The sequence below is a fragment of the Mesoplodon densirostris genome, chromosome 6 (genome assembly GCF_025265405.1).
Source record: "Mesoplodon densirostris isolate mMesDen1 chromosome 6, mMesDen1 primary haplotype, whole genome shotgun sequence".
In the NCBI taxonomy this organism is placed as follows: Eukaryota; Metazoa; Chordata; class Mammalia; order Artiodactyla; family Ziphiidae; genus Mesoplodon; species Mesoplodon densirostris.
The window spans coordinates 84,890,576-84,903,338 of NC_082666.1; the positions used below are offsets into that span (position 1 = coordinate 84,890,576).

General features: G+C 45.7%; 1 protein-coding gene across 1 annotated transcript in view; it reads right to left on the bottom strand.

Annotated features, from left to right (window-relative positions):
* Positions 1–2,702: 2,702 nt before the first annotated feature.
* GNA14 (G protein subunit alpha 14) overlaps positions 2,703–12,763 on the bottom strand; it is a 200,773-nt gene continuing 190,712 nt past the window's right edge. Inside the window, exons 3-7 of the mRNA XM_060100935.1 lie at positions 10,929–11,083; positions 8,227–8,355; positions 6,688–6,817; positions 4,004–4,157; positions 2,703–2,996 (exon numbers count right to left, since the gene is read on the bottom strand). Of these exons, the coding sequence (XP_059956918.1) occupies positions 2,806–2,996; positions 4,004–4,157; positions 6,688–6,817; positions 8,227–8,355; positions 10,929–11,083 (759 nt within the window). The 3' untranslated portion in view covers positions 2,703–2,805. The remainder of the gene's footprint in view (positions 2,997–4,003; positions 4,158–6,687; positions 6,818–8,226; positions 8,356–10,928; positions 11,084–12,763) is intronic.

The following is a 12,763-nucleotide window of genomic DNA, read 5'->3' on the forward strand; positions in this document are numbered from 1 at the left end:
ATTGAACCTTGGCCCCCTGCATTGGGACGTTGCAGCATGGAGGATCTGCATTGTGGCATGCAGGATCTTTAGTTGCAGCATGTGGGCTTCTTAGTTGTGGTATGTGGACTTCATAGTTGCGGCATGCATGTGGGATCTAGTTCCCCAACCAGGAATTGAACCTGGACCCCCTGCATTGGGAGCATGGAGTCTTACCCACTGGACCACCAGGGAAGTCCTTCATTGAACTTTCAAAGACAGGACTGACGAGGAACAGAATATGCCACCCCAAAATTTGCTTCTTCAGTATAAGGATTACTTTGAGCTGATTATTGTTAGTTAGTTTAGTTGTTAGATTCTTTTCCCAAATAGGCCATTACAGAGTACTGAGTAGAGTTCCCTGTGCTATACAGTAGGTTCCTATTAGTTATCTATTTTATATATAGTACTGTATATGTGTCAATGCCAATCTCCCAATTTAATCCCTCCCCACCACTTGGTAACCATAAGTTTGTTTTCTACATCTGTGACTCTGTTTTGTAAATAAGTTCATTTGTGCCATTTTTTTAGATTCCACATATAAGCGATATTATATATTTGTCTTTCTCTTTCTGACTTCACTTAGTATGACAATCTCTAGGTCCATCCATGTTGCTGCAAATGGCATTATTTCATTCTTTTTAATGGCTAATATTCCATTGTATATATGTACCTCATCTTCTTTATCCATTCCTCTGTTGATGGACATTTAGGTTTCCCTGTCTTGGCTATTGGAAATAGTGCTGCCATGAACATTGGGGTGCATGTGTCTTTTTGAATTATGGTTTTCTCCGGATATATGCCCAGGAGTGGTATTGCTGGGTCATATGGCAGTTCTATTTTTAGTTTTCTAAGGACTCTCCATACTGTTCTCCATAGTGGCTACATCAATTTACATTCCCACCAACAGTGCAAGAGGGTTCCCTTTTCTCTACACCCTCTCCAGCATTTATTGTTCGTAGATTTTTTGATGATGGCCATTCTGACTGGTGTGAAGTGATACCTCATTGTAGTTTTGATTTAGCATCTGTTCATGTGCTTTTTGGTGATTGATTATTTTTAAGAAATAACAGACACAGGAAAAGCTCTGAAAACCTATTGTAAGGGAAATTTACATTTATAAGGGAACTCTCCATTTTAAGCATGTCTCCCTCTCTGTACCTAGAAGAGAAGGGTGACTCTAAATGACAAGAAACTCTTTATCAATGGAGAAGGTGCCCAACTTAATTCTGCAAAACAACCTTACCCTTTTTTACTGTGCTTTACCTGTTAACCTCCTATAACTGACCTTCCCTCCTCCTCCATCTTTCTTGTGTCTTTAGCTGAAGAAGGTATTTAAGGTGATGGCTTGGGCCATTTCAGGGCAATTAAACTCAGTTTTCCAGGGTAGCTCCCATGTATACAGGAGGTATAAATGGTGTTTGTTAGACTTCTGTTACTTTTCTCCTGTTAATCTTGTATTACAGGGGTGAGGTCTCAGCCAAGAACCTATAAGGGTGGAGGGAAAATTATTTTTCCTCCCCTCTAAGGACATTTAGAAAGTTTCTGAGTTATTAACTATTAAAGTCACAGCATTCTTTTTAGGAGCATAACTATCAATCAATCAACCATGAGCTCAAGGAAACACAACATAATCCAATGCTAATGGAAAAATGGTATATTCTTAGCTGCCTCAGAAAGGCACAGCATACATGGTTCAAACAGCAAATCTGTGGTGGCCATCAGACCTTTGGCAGGGCTTACATTACATTTGTTAAACAGGTTGGGTTTTTAAACTTATTTCATAAGTTTATAAGACCTGGTCATTTACACTGGAATTTACATATATATATATATATATATATATATATACACACACACACACACACACACACACATACATACACATACACACATTTTTCACCAATACAACATATATACTATCTAGAGTCCATTTATCTTCTTATGTCAACTTTGGTTCCATAGTGATCAATTTGTGGCAAAACTAAATTAGAGGTACTGATACTGTCATTAATTTGACTTAGAAAGTTAACACAAAGAAGAACCAACTGTTTTTAAAAAAAGTCTCTGGTTGCATGTTAAAGGTATACTTCAGCATGAAGAGAGAAAAACACTCAATTACAAGATTTAGTTAAAAAAAAAAAGGATAATCCTAGAGGTCTCAAAGCATGACCTATAAATTGAGTCCTCTGTTATGTGATTTTTTAAACGGCTATTCTTACACACACTTCAATTAAAAAAAACAAAATCGTAAATCACAGTGGTTCTTTTTTTTTTTTTTTTTTTCTTTTTTTGCGGTATGCGGGCCTCTCACTGCTGTGGCCTCTCCCGCTGCGGAGCACAGGCTCCGGACGCGCAGGCCCAGCGGCCATGGCTCACGGGCCCAGCCGCTCCGCGGCATATGGGATCCTCCCAGACCGGGGCACGAACCCGCGTCCCCTGCATCGGCAGGCGGACTCTCAACCACTGCGCCACCAGGGAGGCCCCACAGTGGTTCTTAAAAATTCTATAAAATATCAAATTCAAAAATTACACAAAAATCTTACAGCCTAAAGTCAAGAAAAGAAATGTAAAAACAATTTGGGAATAAAGACTTTGAAACAGTTTTGCTAAACTCAAATATCTTACACGCTCCATCGCCCGTCCCCACCCCTGTGGCCTGCATGACGGACTTGGTGCTGCCTCTGCGCTGGGCCGGGTGACGTCAGAAGCACTCACTCACAAATAAAAACGCGAGGAGCTGGCAAATCCGGTTTTCTGGCCTGGGTGAGGAGTGGGCAGCAGCTTTTAAACTAGGTTGAATTCCCTCAGGTTTAGTTGTAGAATTGTGTCTTTCACAGCAGCAAACACAAAGCGGATATTCTCTGTGTCTGTAGCACATGTGAAGTGGGAATAGATGACTTTCTCTTTGTCAGGATTCTGATCTTGATAGAGCTTCAGGATAAAGTCTCTGGCAGCTTTGACATCTTGCTTTGGTCCTAGTCATGAAGGCAGTTAGAGGAATAAAAAAGAAAGATCCCAACTCACCACCAGGTCCTCCCAAAATCATTTTCAATGTACTCTTGTTCTTATTTGGAATCCTCCTTTGAGCCATCTTATCTCTAGAGACTCATTTACCTGGGACACTATTTTTATTACACCTTATTATGAGCCTGCAAAAGAGTATTTTAAAGTGTCCCCTGGTATCTAAAAATCATACTTTAAGGAGATTTGTTGAAAAATAGTGACCTAATTTAATTTTCTGATTTGGACCACTTTTGAAGACGTAATTCTTAAGTGAACTAGGAGAGCAAAGAGAAAGAATATGGGGACTAACATAACTAGTCACCCAAGTCTGACTCTAAAGCTTGAGAGGTGTATACTACATGGCAATGTGGTGAATAAAGGGGAAAAGGAGAGTGCTTAAATACTACTCCTCTAAATATCAATGTCAAACTTGGTAACGTTTCTGCACCAGAAATAATTAGCAATAGGGCATAAAGTCTTCTGCCTTGGATAGGTCATATAGATACCTTCAGCGTCTACCCTGTGTCTGGCAAAGGGCTGCCACACTTCACCTTACACATCAGAAGTGCCAGGTGCTCTGACTGGCCTGGACCAGGGCCTGACTGGTCCTGCAAGGGTGAGTCAGGCACAGTCTCTGCCCTCAGGATCTGACTGGGGTGAGAGCTGAAGGCCAAGAGAGAGCAAGGCAAGCCCAGGCCCCCAAGGGAGCATGAGGGGCGTGGACTTCCCAAAGGAGGAAGTGCCTGAGCTGGGTCTCAGAGAACAAAGTGGAGTTGGCTGGCAGTGTATTCCAGGCATTGGGAGAGGCGTGTGCGGAGGTGCTGAGGTGAAAACATACAGTGATTCAACTGGAGCTTCCATTCAGAGGTGGGGAATGGTGAGAAAGTCCATTAGAGGCAGATCAGGGAGGCCCCTATGAGCCATGCTGAGAACTCTAAACTGATGCCAGGGAGGCCAGGTCAGCAAGATGGACACTTACCGGTGTATTCTGGAAAATAGCTAATTAGATGAGAGTACATGATTTTCTCTTCCAAAAGATCCTTCTTGTTTAAAAACAAAATCACCGATGAGTTCAGAAACCAGGGGTAGGTGATGATGGTTTTAAATAAGGCTTTGCTTTCTTCCATGCGGTTCTAAGTGGAAAACAAGAGACTTAGGATAAATTAGAAAGAAAAGCAGCACTTTGGGAACAACATACCAAATCACTGGCTCCACCCATCTGTCCTCCTCTTACCCAGCTGCCGTCTCCAGGTCGCTGTCCTTGCTGCTGAGCAAGCGGGGTCTCCAGCCGCTATTTCCCTGGTCCCCACCCTCTCATTAATCACCCCCTTCCAGATCTCCTCTCCCGTAGCACCTAAACTCTTCTCTGACCCCAAAACACATAAGGATATAAAAAAGGCTTCTGTGCAACTTGGAAAAAGAAGGTTCAAACCCATAGTTGACGGAAGTTTTCTGTGTATAATTACTGGGATTACCAAGTGGGGCCAGTTCAGAGCTGCAGACCGACCTGAGACACACTTTAATTGGGTGTGGGCTTCCAGGCTGGGTGTTGGGAGGCCGGTGACAATGAGAGGAAGGAAGGCTCTTCCGGCAGGGCCACCGCCCTTAGGAATGCTGGACGCTGGCAGAGAAGGGAACTAACGCTCCTGAGCACCTGCCCTGCACCATGCTTGACACGTGTGTAACACAAGCGAGCTCCCCAAGGGGAAAGGGTCCCCATTTTATCGGTGAGCATGCTATTGTTCACAAAATTTAAGTACTTTTCCAAGACTGTATAATAGTACAATCTAGTGGAAGCTATGTAGAAGGACAGTAATCATTTCTGGCCATTAGACACTGGCAAGAAAATATTAAATGATCCTAATTTATGGAGAGCAGACAGGGCACATACAGACCTTATCTGGTGACAAACAATTGTTCTAGCTAGCATTCCGCTCTCAAGTATTTCTAAGAGGAAAGAAGCACTTTCCTTCCTTCCTTTAGACTGAGAAACACGAAAGCCCAGTGCACCGGCTCCAGAGGGACACGCCCTAAATTTCTATTCCTACAACTCCCAACTCCTGGGCCCATTATCCTACGCAGTACGCTTCTGGAGATCAATTCTGGACTTTACTACCAGAAAGGTAACATCTCACTTCTTTTTAAAGCTTCTTTAAAATTTATTATAATCTTATCAATAATGATCTCCAAGGAAATACAACATATGAAAAAACAATTCCTATACAGCATAGTGCGTGGATGCAACACACATCTACAACTAGGATGGAAAAGTCTGGAGTGGCAACCTAGGATTTTTTCCCCCAGATACCTAGGATTTTTCAAAGAGGAGAAAATATTTAATTTCTAGGCACATCAGGGTAAGGTACTTACCCCTGGCGCACCTGACTAATGTTTGAGTTTCCCGAGAAATGTCCTAGGTAATTCCTGAGACAAATTTGGAGCTGATTTTTCATATTGGTAACTCAATACCTTTGCTTTTAAAAAAAAAAATCTCTCCACTGGAAGAGCTGGGCAGCCGCCAAGATTTCTATTCTTCTTTGCACAGTGACACTAGTAAATGGGCTAATCCTCCACTAATAAGCTAATGTAACTGTGCTCCTCAGAGAAATGTCTGCTCTCAAGAAATACCAGATAGAATCTGTTCATAATTATTGCCTAATCCTGGAAAGAATTCTTTATTGATTTACTTTCATGCCCTACAAGCAAGAGATATTTCTATTGTAAAAGGTCAAGAGGTCTTGTGCAAAGGGTCGGGGAAAAGACAATGGTTATCACACAGAAAATACCCACAACCTCACAAAGAAGTGATTGCGATGGTTCCCCTCATCACTTTCCAGGCAGATCCAGCTAACGGAGTTCACCCAGCCAGCGTCATGGCCACTCTGCAGAGGACACTGAATGCCTGACTGGGGTGGATCAGTCCCAGCTGCCCTGAGCAAGTCCCTTCCAGGGCAAGCGAAGGGCAGATGCTATCCCAGGCAGGCCCAGGACAGCTCCAAGCATATGGCAACACTCCCCATGCCAACTCAGCTAGGGACCTAATTTGGGGGTGCATGGAGGCTGGGAAGCCTGTTCTCAGACGAAGTTTATTAGAAATAGTGTTGTTCAACTTTGGCTGTATATTAACATCCCCAGGGGGCTTAGTGAAGATACCCCCAACTCAAAACCAGGAAATAGGAATCTTTACTATAGGGTCCTAAAGATTTTTTTTTTTTTTTAAATATGCAGCCAAGGCTGAGACCCATGGTTTTGAGTGGCTCTACCCTTTGTAGTGCATTAGATTAGATCCCCAAGCTCAGGCCACACACAGCACCAATTAAATTAATCTCTGGGGTTGGCCCCAGCCGCCAGGTTTTTCTTTAAGGTCCCTTGGGGATTTTAGTGTACACCTAAGTTTAAGAACCAGGATTCTAGGTTAGTGATTCTCAAATTACCTGGGATCTTAAAGATCCTGATTTATTCGGTCTGGGTTGATTCATAAGGTGTACATTTCTAACAAGCACCCAGGTGACGCCTGTGCTGTTAGCCCACAGACTTCACTTTGCAGAGCGAGGCGATTTAACCTAAGGGATAGGGTCTAATGCCAGAGCTGGCTGGCTTCTTGCAAACTGCAGAAATAGGTTTCTGTCTTCCGCAGCTAACTGAATTCCTCACCCAGCATACCTCATTGTCACACTCAGCCAGGACCTGGTCATATTCACTCAGAGCAACCAAAAAAATAATGGAGGTGACACTCTCAAAGCAGTGAATCCATTTCCGTCTTTCAGATCGCTGGCCACCAACATCCACCATCCTGTTCAACAGAAACATATGACTCTTTGGGGGAAAGGACATGGAAATCACACTCTTTAGGGTCCTCAGTAATTTTTAAGAATAAAGAGGGATCCTAAGATTAAAATGTTTGAGCACTGCTACTTTAGGCAATGAGGAACCACTGGATGTTTCCTAGCAAAGGAGGCCCAGAATGTAAGTGAAGTTACTAAAGATGCGTGCCGAGGTCACTCAGGTGGAGCCTGCTTGGAGACACTGGTTAGGAAGCTGCTGCAATAGTCCAGGCAGAAAGCTCAAGCATCCACTTGGGCATTGCCCTAACCACCAGAGGGTGCCAGGACACCAGACACAAAAGAGTAGAAAGGCAGGCAGGCAGGCAGGCTTTAGGACCACTGGGCTTCCTTCCAGCCCTCCCGCTTCTTGTTTCACTGGCTCCTCCAGTTAATCTACAAATCCTTTCTGCATTAGCTGGATGCCACCAGCTTATGGAGATGAGTCCAAGGGGCCTCTCTAGAGTAGAAAAGCATGTACTTCAAGAGTGCTGGGCCCTGTCTAAAGGGATGGCTGCTACACCACTGCAGCAACTGCAGCAGGACAAAGACGCAGGCTCGCTATTGGACCAGATCCTCCAACTTTTCAAGAGAAACTATCCCCCAACTTACCAAGAGATAGCAAATGTTTTAAGCAAAATAGCCCAATCTTTATAAATATTGGCTCAAAAATGTTTTTAAACGTCAAGTGGGCTAAAGAGAATACAGCTGTGGACCAGATTCAGGTTTTGGAAGTTGCAAGTAGCAGTTGATTCTGAAAAGGTTTGGATAAATTTATGGGCACACAGGCATAGGGCATGTGCTTGCAGAGATGCAGAATATCAAGGGGCTCGATCAGAGGGCTCCCCCGACATGACAGTGCTCCAGAAGCACTGAGATGCAGCTGGAGTACGGACAGGACCTGGACACGGCAGGACTGTACTTACACTGTCTCAACTAGACAAGCGTGTGTACCAATTATTAGGAGGAACAAGGGAGCTAACAGATATAAAAGTCCTTTGAAATCTGCAGTGATAAATCTTGGAGAAGAGACTAGAAGGGAAGAGAAATATTCAACAGTATCTTCAATCTGTGGGTTACAGAAATATACATCTGTGTGTGTGTGTGTGTGTGTGTGTGTGTGTGTGTGTGTGTTTTACACATGAGAATCATTCCAGACTTCAGTAGGGAGTCTCTTCTTCTCTAAGGGGAATAGAAAGGTGGTTTCCTCTCCACTGTAGGACTTAAGACCAACCACAATTCTAAATACCCTGTGATGGGGAGGGCCAATATTGCCCTAAGAGATGGAAGCCCTTTTAGCAGTAACACATTTAAGACTCCATTTGGGGACTTCCAAGCCTGGACAGATTCTTAACGGACTATGTCGGGGCGACAGACTTACCGAAAGATGATGTTTTCCAAATCAAACGGGTACTCGATGATGCCGGTTGTGGGCACTCGGACACGAAGCACATCTTGCTGCGTTGGCACGAACGACGGCATGGCGATCCGGTCGATGTCAGTCAGGTAACTGGTGTTAGGGGACAAGAGGCTGAGAAGGGAGATGCCCCTCCAGGAAGTCACCCCAGCTCACAGTGACCCTACTCAGATTCACGGATTCATCAGTGACTTCCGTGAGAGCCAACACTCCAGCCCTCCTACAACTGTGTGGAGAGACTATGGATCAGAAGCCTTTGTGAGCCTTCTGGGAAATGTGCAGATCTCGCCTCTCTTCCTTCTGGTTCTCAGCTCCATCACTCTGGCCAGTGAGGGAGCCAGCGGGGCCACAGGAGGAGGAGGTTGGAACAGGCCCTCTGACAGCTCACGTGTCCTCCTCTCTCCAAAGGTCCTTCTCCCTCCCACACGCCCTCATCCAAGAACATTACAGAATGTAGATGCTGTTCTTGGACACTTGGCTCAATGAGTTAGTCCAATGGGAAGTCCTCTCAAAATGAGAAAAAGTTCCTTGTTACACTGGGAAATTGAACACCTAAAATAACCCAAAGCTTGTCTTGGATTATTTTTGGCCAAATATTAAAGCCCTAAGCTTAAGACATGTCACTTTTTCTGTGGTAAAACAAGAGGACACTACTTTTTTTTAATCTTAAGGCCTTTTAAAGAGGCACTTTTGCGTAAATAGCTGAGGCCCTGGCCAATGACGGTGTTGGTGACTTGGAGCCCCCTGCAAACAGAGGTGGCCCCGCCTTATCACACCCCCCCCACCCCTCACCTACCCCCTTACAGGCAGAGCTCACCTAGGTCTGCTGGCGCTGAACATGTGGCCTGAAGGGGAGCCAAGAGGTAACAGGCAAACCCTATTCCTGTGCAGCCCTCAGCGCAGGAAGCAAACCACTGGGTCAGCCTTCTGTGACCTACACCCCATGCATGGCCCCAGGGCTTATCGTCATGGACTTCTGTTTGTGATATTTTGATTTACACCTGTCTTGTACCACCAGACTGTATGTTCCTTCAGGGCAGAGAGCACCAGTTGTACCTGTAGCCCTTACCTCAGTGCCTGGCACACAGCAGACACACACAACATTTTTGTGAAATGAATGCCTGTCCAAATAAGCAGACAGTACCAGCAGAGTGGATGACAACCACTGACCTGGACCAAGGAAGTGCCCAAGTGCCGGGGGTCTCGCCAGTTCCAAAGGCAGGGCACTGTCCGGGTCTGTGAGGGCCGTTTTCTCTGTTGTTGCAGCTCTGTCCACCACCCTAGCCACTCCCCACATTCTTCTCAGTGGACTTGCCCCAGTTTTCAGGGCTCCACTGAGTTCTACAGCAGGCCCAGTGGCTCTTTTCCAAGTTGATCTACATCAAGAGCCCCAGCCACTCCCCAGGGCCTTCACAGAAGCAAATGACACAGGCTGTCCCAGGGAAGGGCCAAGGATGCCCTGGCTGACTTGGAACCGTCCCTGGCTCCCCAGCTGTCAAAGGCAGTCTGCCCTCCTCCTGGGGACACGGCCTTCCTTCCTGCCAGCTGTCTTCTATGCTGATCCAACGACGTTATCAGGGCTTATTTTACTTCCTTTTCCTCCTTTGCTGCTGTGTTGGACCTAAATGTTCCTGTACTCAGATTGGTTGTGCTAACCTGGATTAATGTCACTCAACACTCAGCCTGGGACAAATGCCAAAGGGAGGCTAGTGAAACTAAGGAGGTAAGATTCTGGTTTCCTTTTCTGCCCGCTGGCTTGTCCAGATGATGGGTGAATTACCCACCCACACCAGCTTGGAGGGCAATGACAGCACCTGAAGAGGAGGGGATGGGTCTGGGGAAAGGATTCCAGGGCCTTCAGAGGGCGGAAATGACACAGGGCAAGAGGAAAGGAGCTGAGTTGCAGAAGCAGGAATCCTCACCCCTTCAAGAAGGACCACGACAACTATTTGCCCAGTGATCTGGCTGATGGAGGCACTGCCTTGGGAAATTCTTAATAAAATCAAACCCTGTGATCTCTGTCGGAGAGTGTGCACGCAATGGATTACTGATTTAAAACTAGAGCCTTATGGATCCCAAATATAATGTGTAGGCAAACAAAGGGCTCCCGGACTGAGCTTTCTCCATGGCTGGGCCCGCAGAGCCTATCTCGCCCACTAGAGGGCAGCACCAGATCAGCCACTGACAGGTGTATTGCACTGCGCTTCTAAACTCTGATTTTAGATTTTAGGGCATTTGGACCTGCTGTCTACTGATCAGGAACCCAGAAGGCAGAGGGATATGGAGAGGGGGAAGTAGAAGCCAGAAGCAGATGTAGTCCTGGTTTAAATCAGATAGTTTCAGCACCCCAAATGAGATCAGTCCCACCAAGGGAAGCCCACATTTGACTTACCCTCTCATTGAAAAGGACGGAGGCTTAGAACTTGACGAGGAAAGGTAGATATGGGCAGGGAGAGCAATCTGGGGCTCCACAGGGGGACTGAAGATTTCAGGAGGTGGGAAGAGAGGCACCCTAAAGTCAGAATGGGATACAGACGAGCAGAAGGGAGGTAGTGTGGCCCCCGGGTGCCTCATTTTAGCAAGTAGCTCATTTCTCCCCCCTTGAAGTGTGGCCATGCTTGCCTGAAAGCACCCTGGGTGGCCACAGCCTGGGGCTCTGTACTCACTATCTGGCAGAGTCTGACAGCTGGTACTCCCTCCTCCTGTCATAACATTCCTGGATTCCCGGGTCCTGCCAGAGCTGCTTGATGGCCTCCACCTGGTCCCTGGAGAGAGCGGAGACCTTGTCTATGTCCACTTCTCTGATCAGATGGGCATTTTCCTGCTCAAAGGAAAAGAGAACCTTTCATTAGGCAAAGGAAAGGAAGCCAACATATTGATGACTTGGGGACAAGACCTGCCCTGGTCCGTGGATTAGGGAAGATGTCCCTAGATGCTAGGGTGTGGTGGGTGCTCTCCAGAAGAGCTGCTCACAGCCAAGCCACTCAGTTGCAGCCTCATTGGGTAGAGATGATGTGGCTGCTTAACTCAGTGGAGAGCGCCAGAGAAGGCCCAAGGCCTGTGGCCTTTGGTCCCAGCAGTACCCTGGGGGCCAGTTTCACCAGCATTCAACACCCAGTTGTGAACAGAGAAACACTGAACGATTGATCATTGATTATTGATCATTGATTATCATCGTACTAACAAACATTACCTCCTCATTAACATGCAACTCATTTGAATACGTGCATAGCCAATGGAACAATTTAAAAGTAACATTATTGTTAGTGGCATACCAAGGGTGGGGTAAGCGGGTCCACCCCAGTGCAGGAAATAAAGGAGTGCGTCGTCTTCAGAGTATTGAAAAATAACACCACCAACAATCACCAGTCGGCTTTCTTTCTCTTCCTTTTATTTTTTAAAAGATGTTTTAATAGACTTTACTTTTTAGAGCAGTTTTAAGTTCAGAGCAAAACAGAGGAAAGTACAGAGAGTTCTCACACAGTCTGCTTTTTATTATCAGCATCACTAATAAAACTCTCTCCCACTGGGTGGACCACACCCAGCAGAACCCTCACACCAGGCCACTGAGTGCTCTAATATGTTTACTATTCCGTCACTAAATTATTATTGCTCTAATACTACTGCTTTATTCCAGTAACTGTTAAGATCATTATTGCTGTAATTATTACTGTTACAGCAGTTATCATTTATTACCCACCTACTATGTGCTCAGGGCTCTACATATATCATCTCATCAACAGAAGGCAAGCCAGAGGCCAGAAATCTTTCCAAACCTTAGCAAATAGAAATGATAAGACTGGCCTGTATCCGCAACACATCCGTGTGTTGGCCCCAGAGACTCAGCATCCCATCCCTGGCTGCAAGTTGCAGCAAACAAGAGAATCCTGCTGAGGGAGACAGGAGCCCGGCCTCCTCTTCCCTCTCCCATCTTGCTGTATCTCACAGCAATTACATCATGCACTGGCAGCTGTGAGTCAGCAAAGCCTCCTTTGGCAGCTCTGATCTCCTGCACCCCTTGAAAAGTCACTCTTATCTTGCATTTCTCATCATGAAACCCAACAGGAGATTGGAGGAAAGGGAGATCTTATAGATTCACTTGACTCAGGGAAAAACCAAGGGCTGTGATTCAATCAACACATCTTTGCCCTACATCCATCAAGAGGGAGTACAAAATCTTCCCCTAGACTGTGGGATCCTCAGGCAGGTAGAGGATCTTTGCAGAGTCTCAAACAAGGTCTAGGCAGTATGGGTTAGTGGCAAGTGCCTGGGTGGGGAATCAGGACCCTGAATTCTAAGTAGTTCAGTCGGGACTTTTAAGGAACCCAATAGGTTCCCTGCCTCAGCATCGTCATTTGTAAGAGGAGCCAATGATTTTCAATGGGAACCTGATTTATAAAGTATCACCCAAATGTAAGCAGAACTCGCCTTATTATTGCAATAGATGCCTAATAAATATTTCTTGTTTGCCAAAGCAGGACACAGTGACAGCCCTTACACA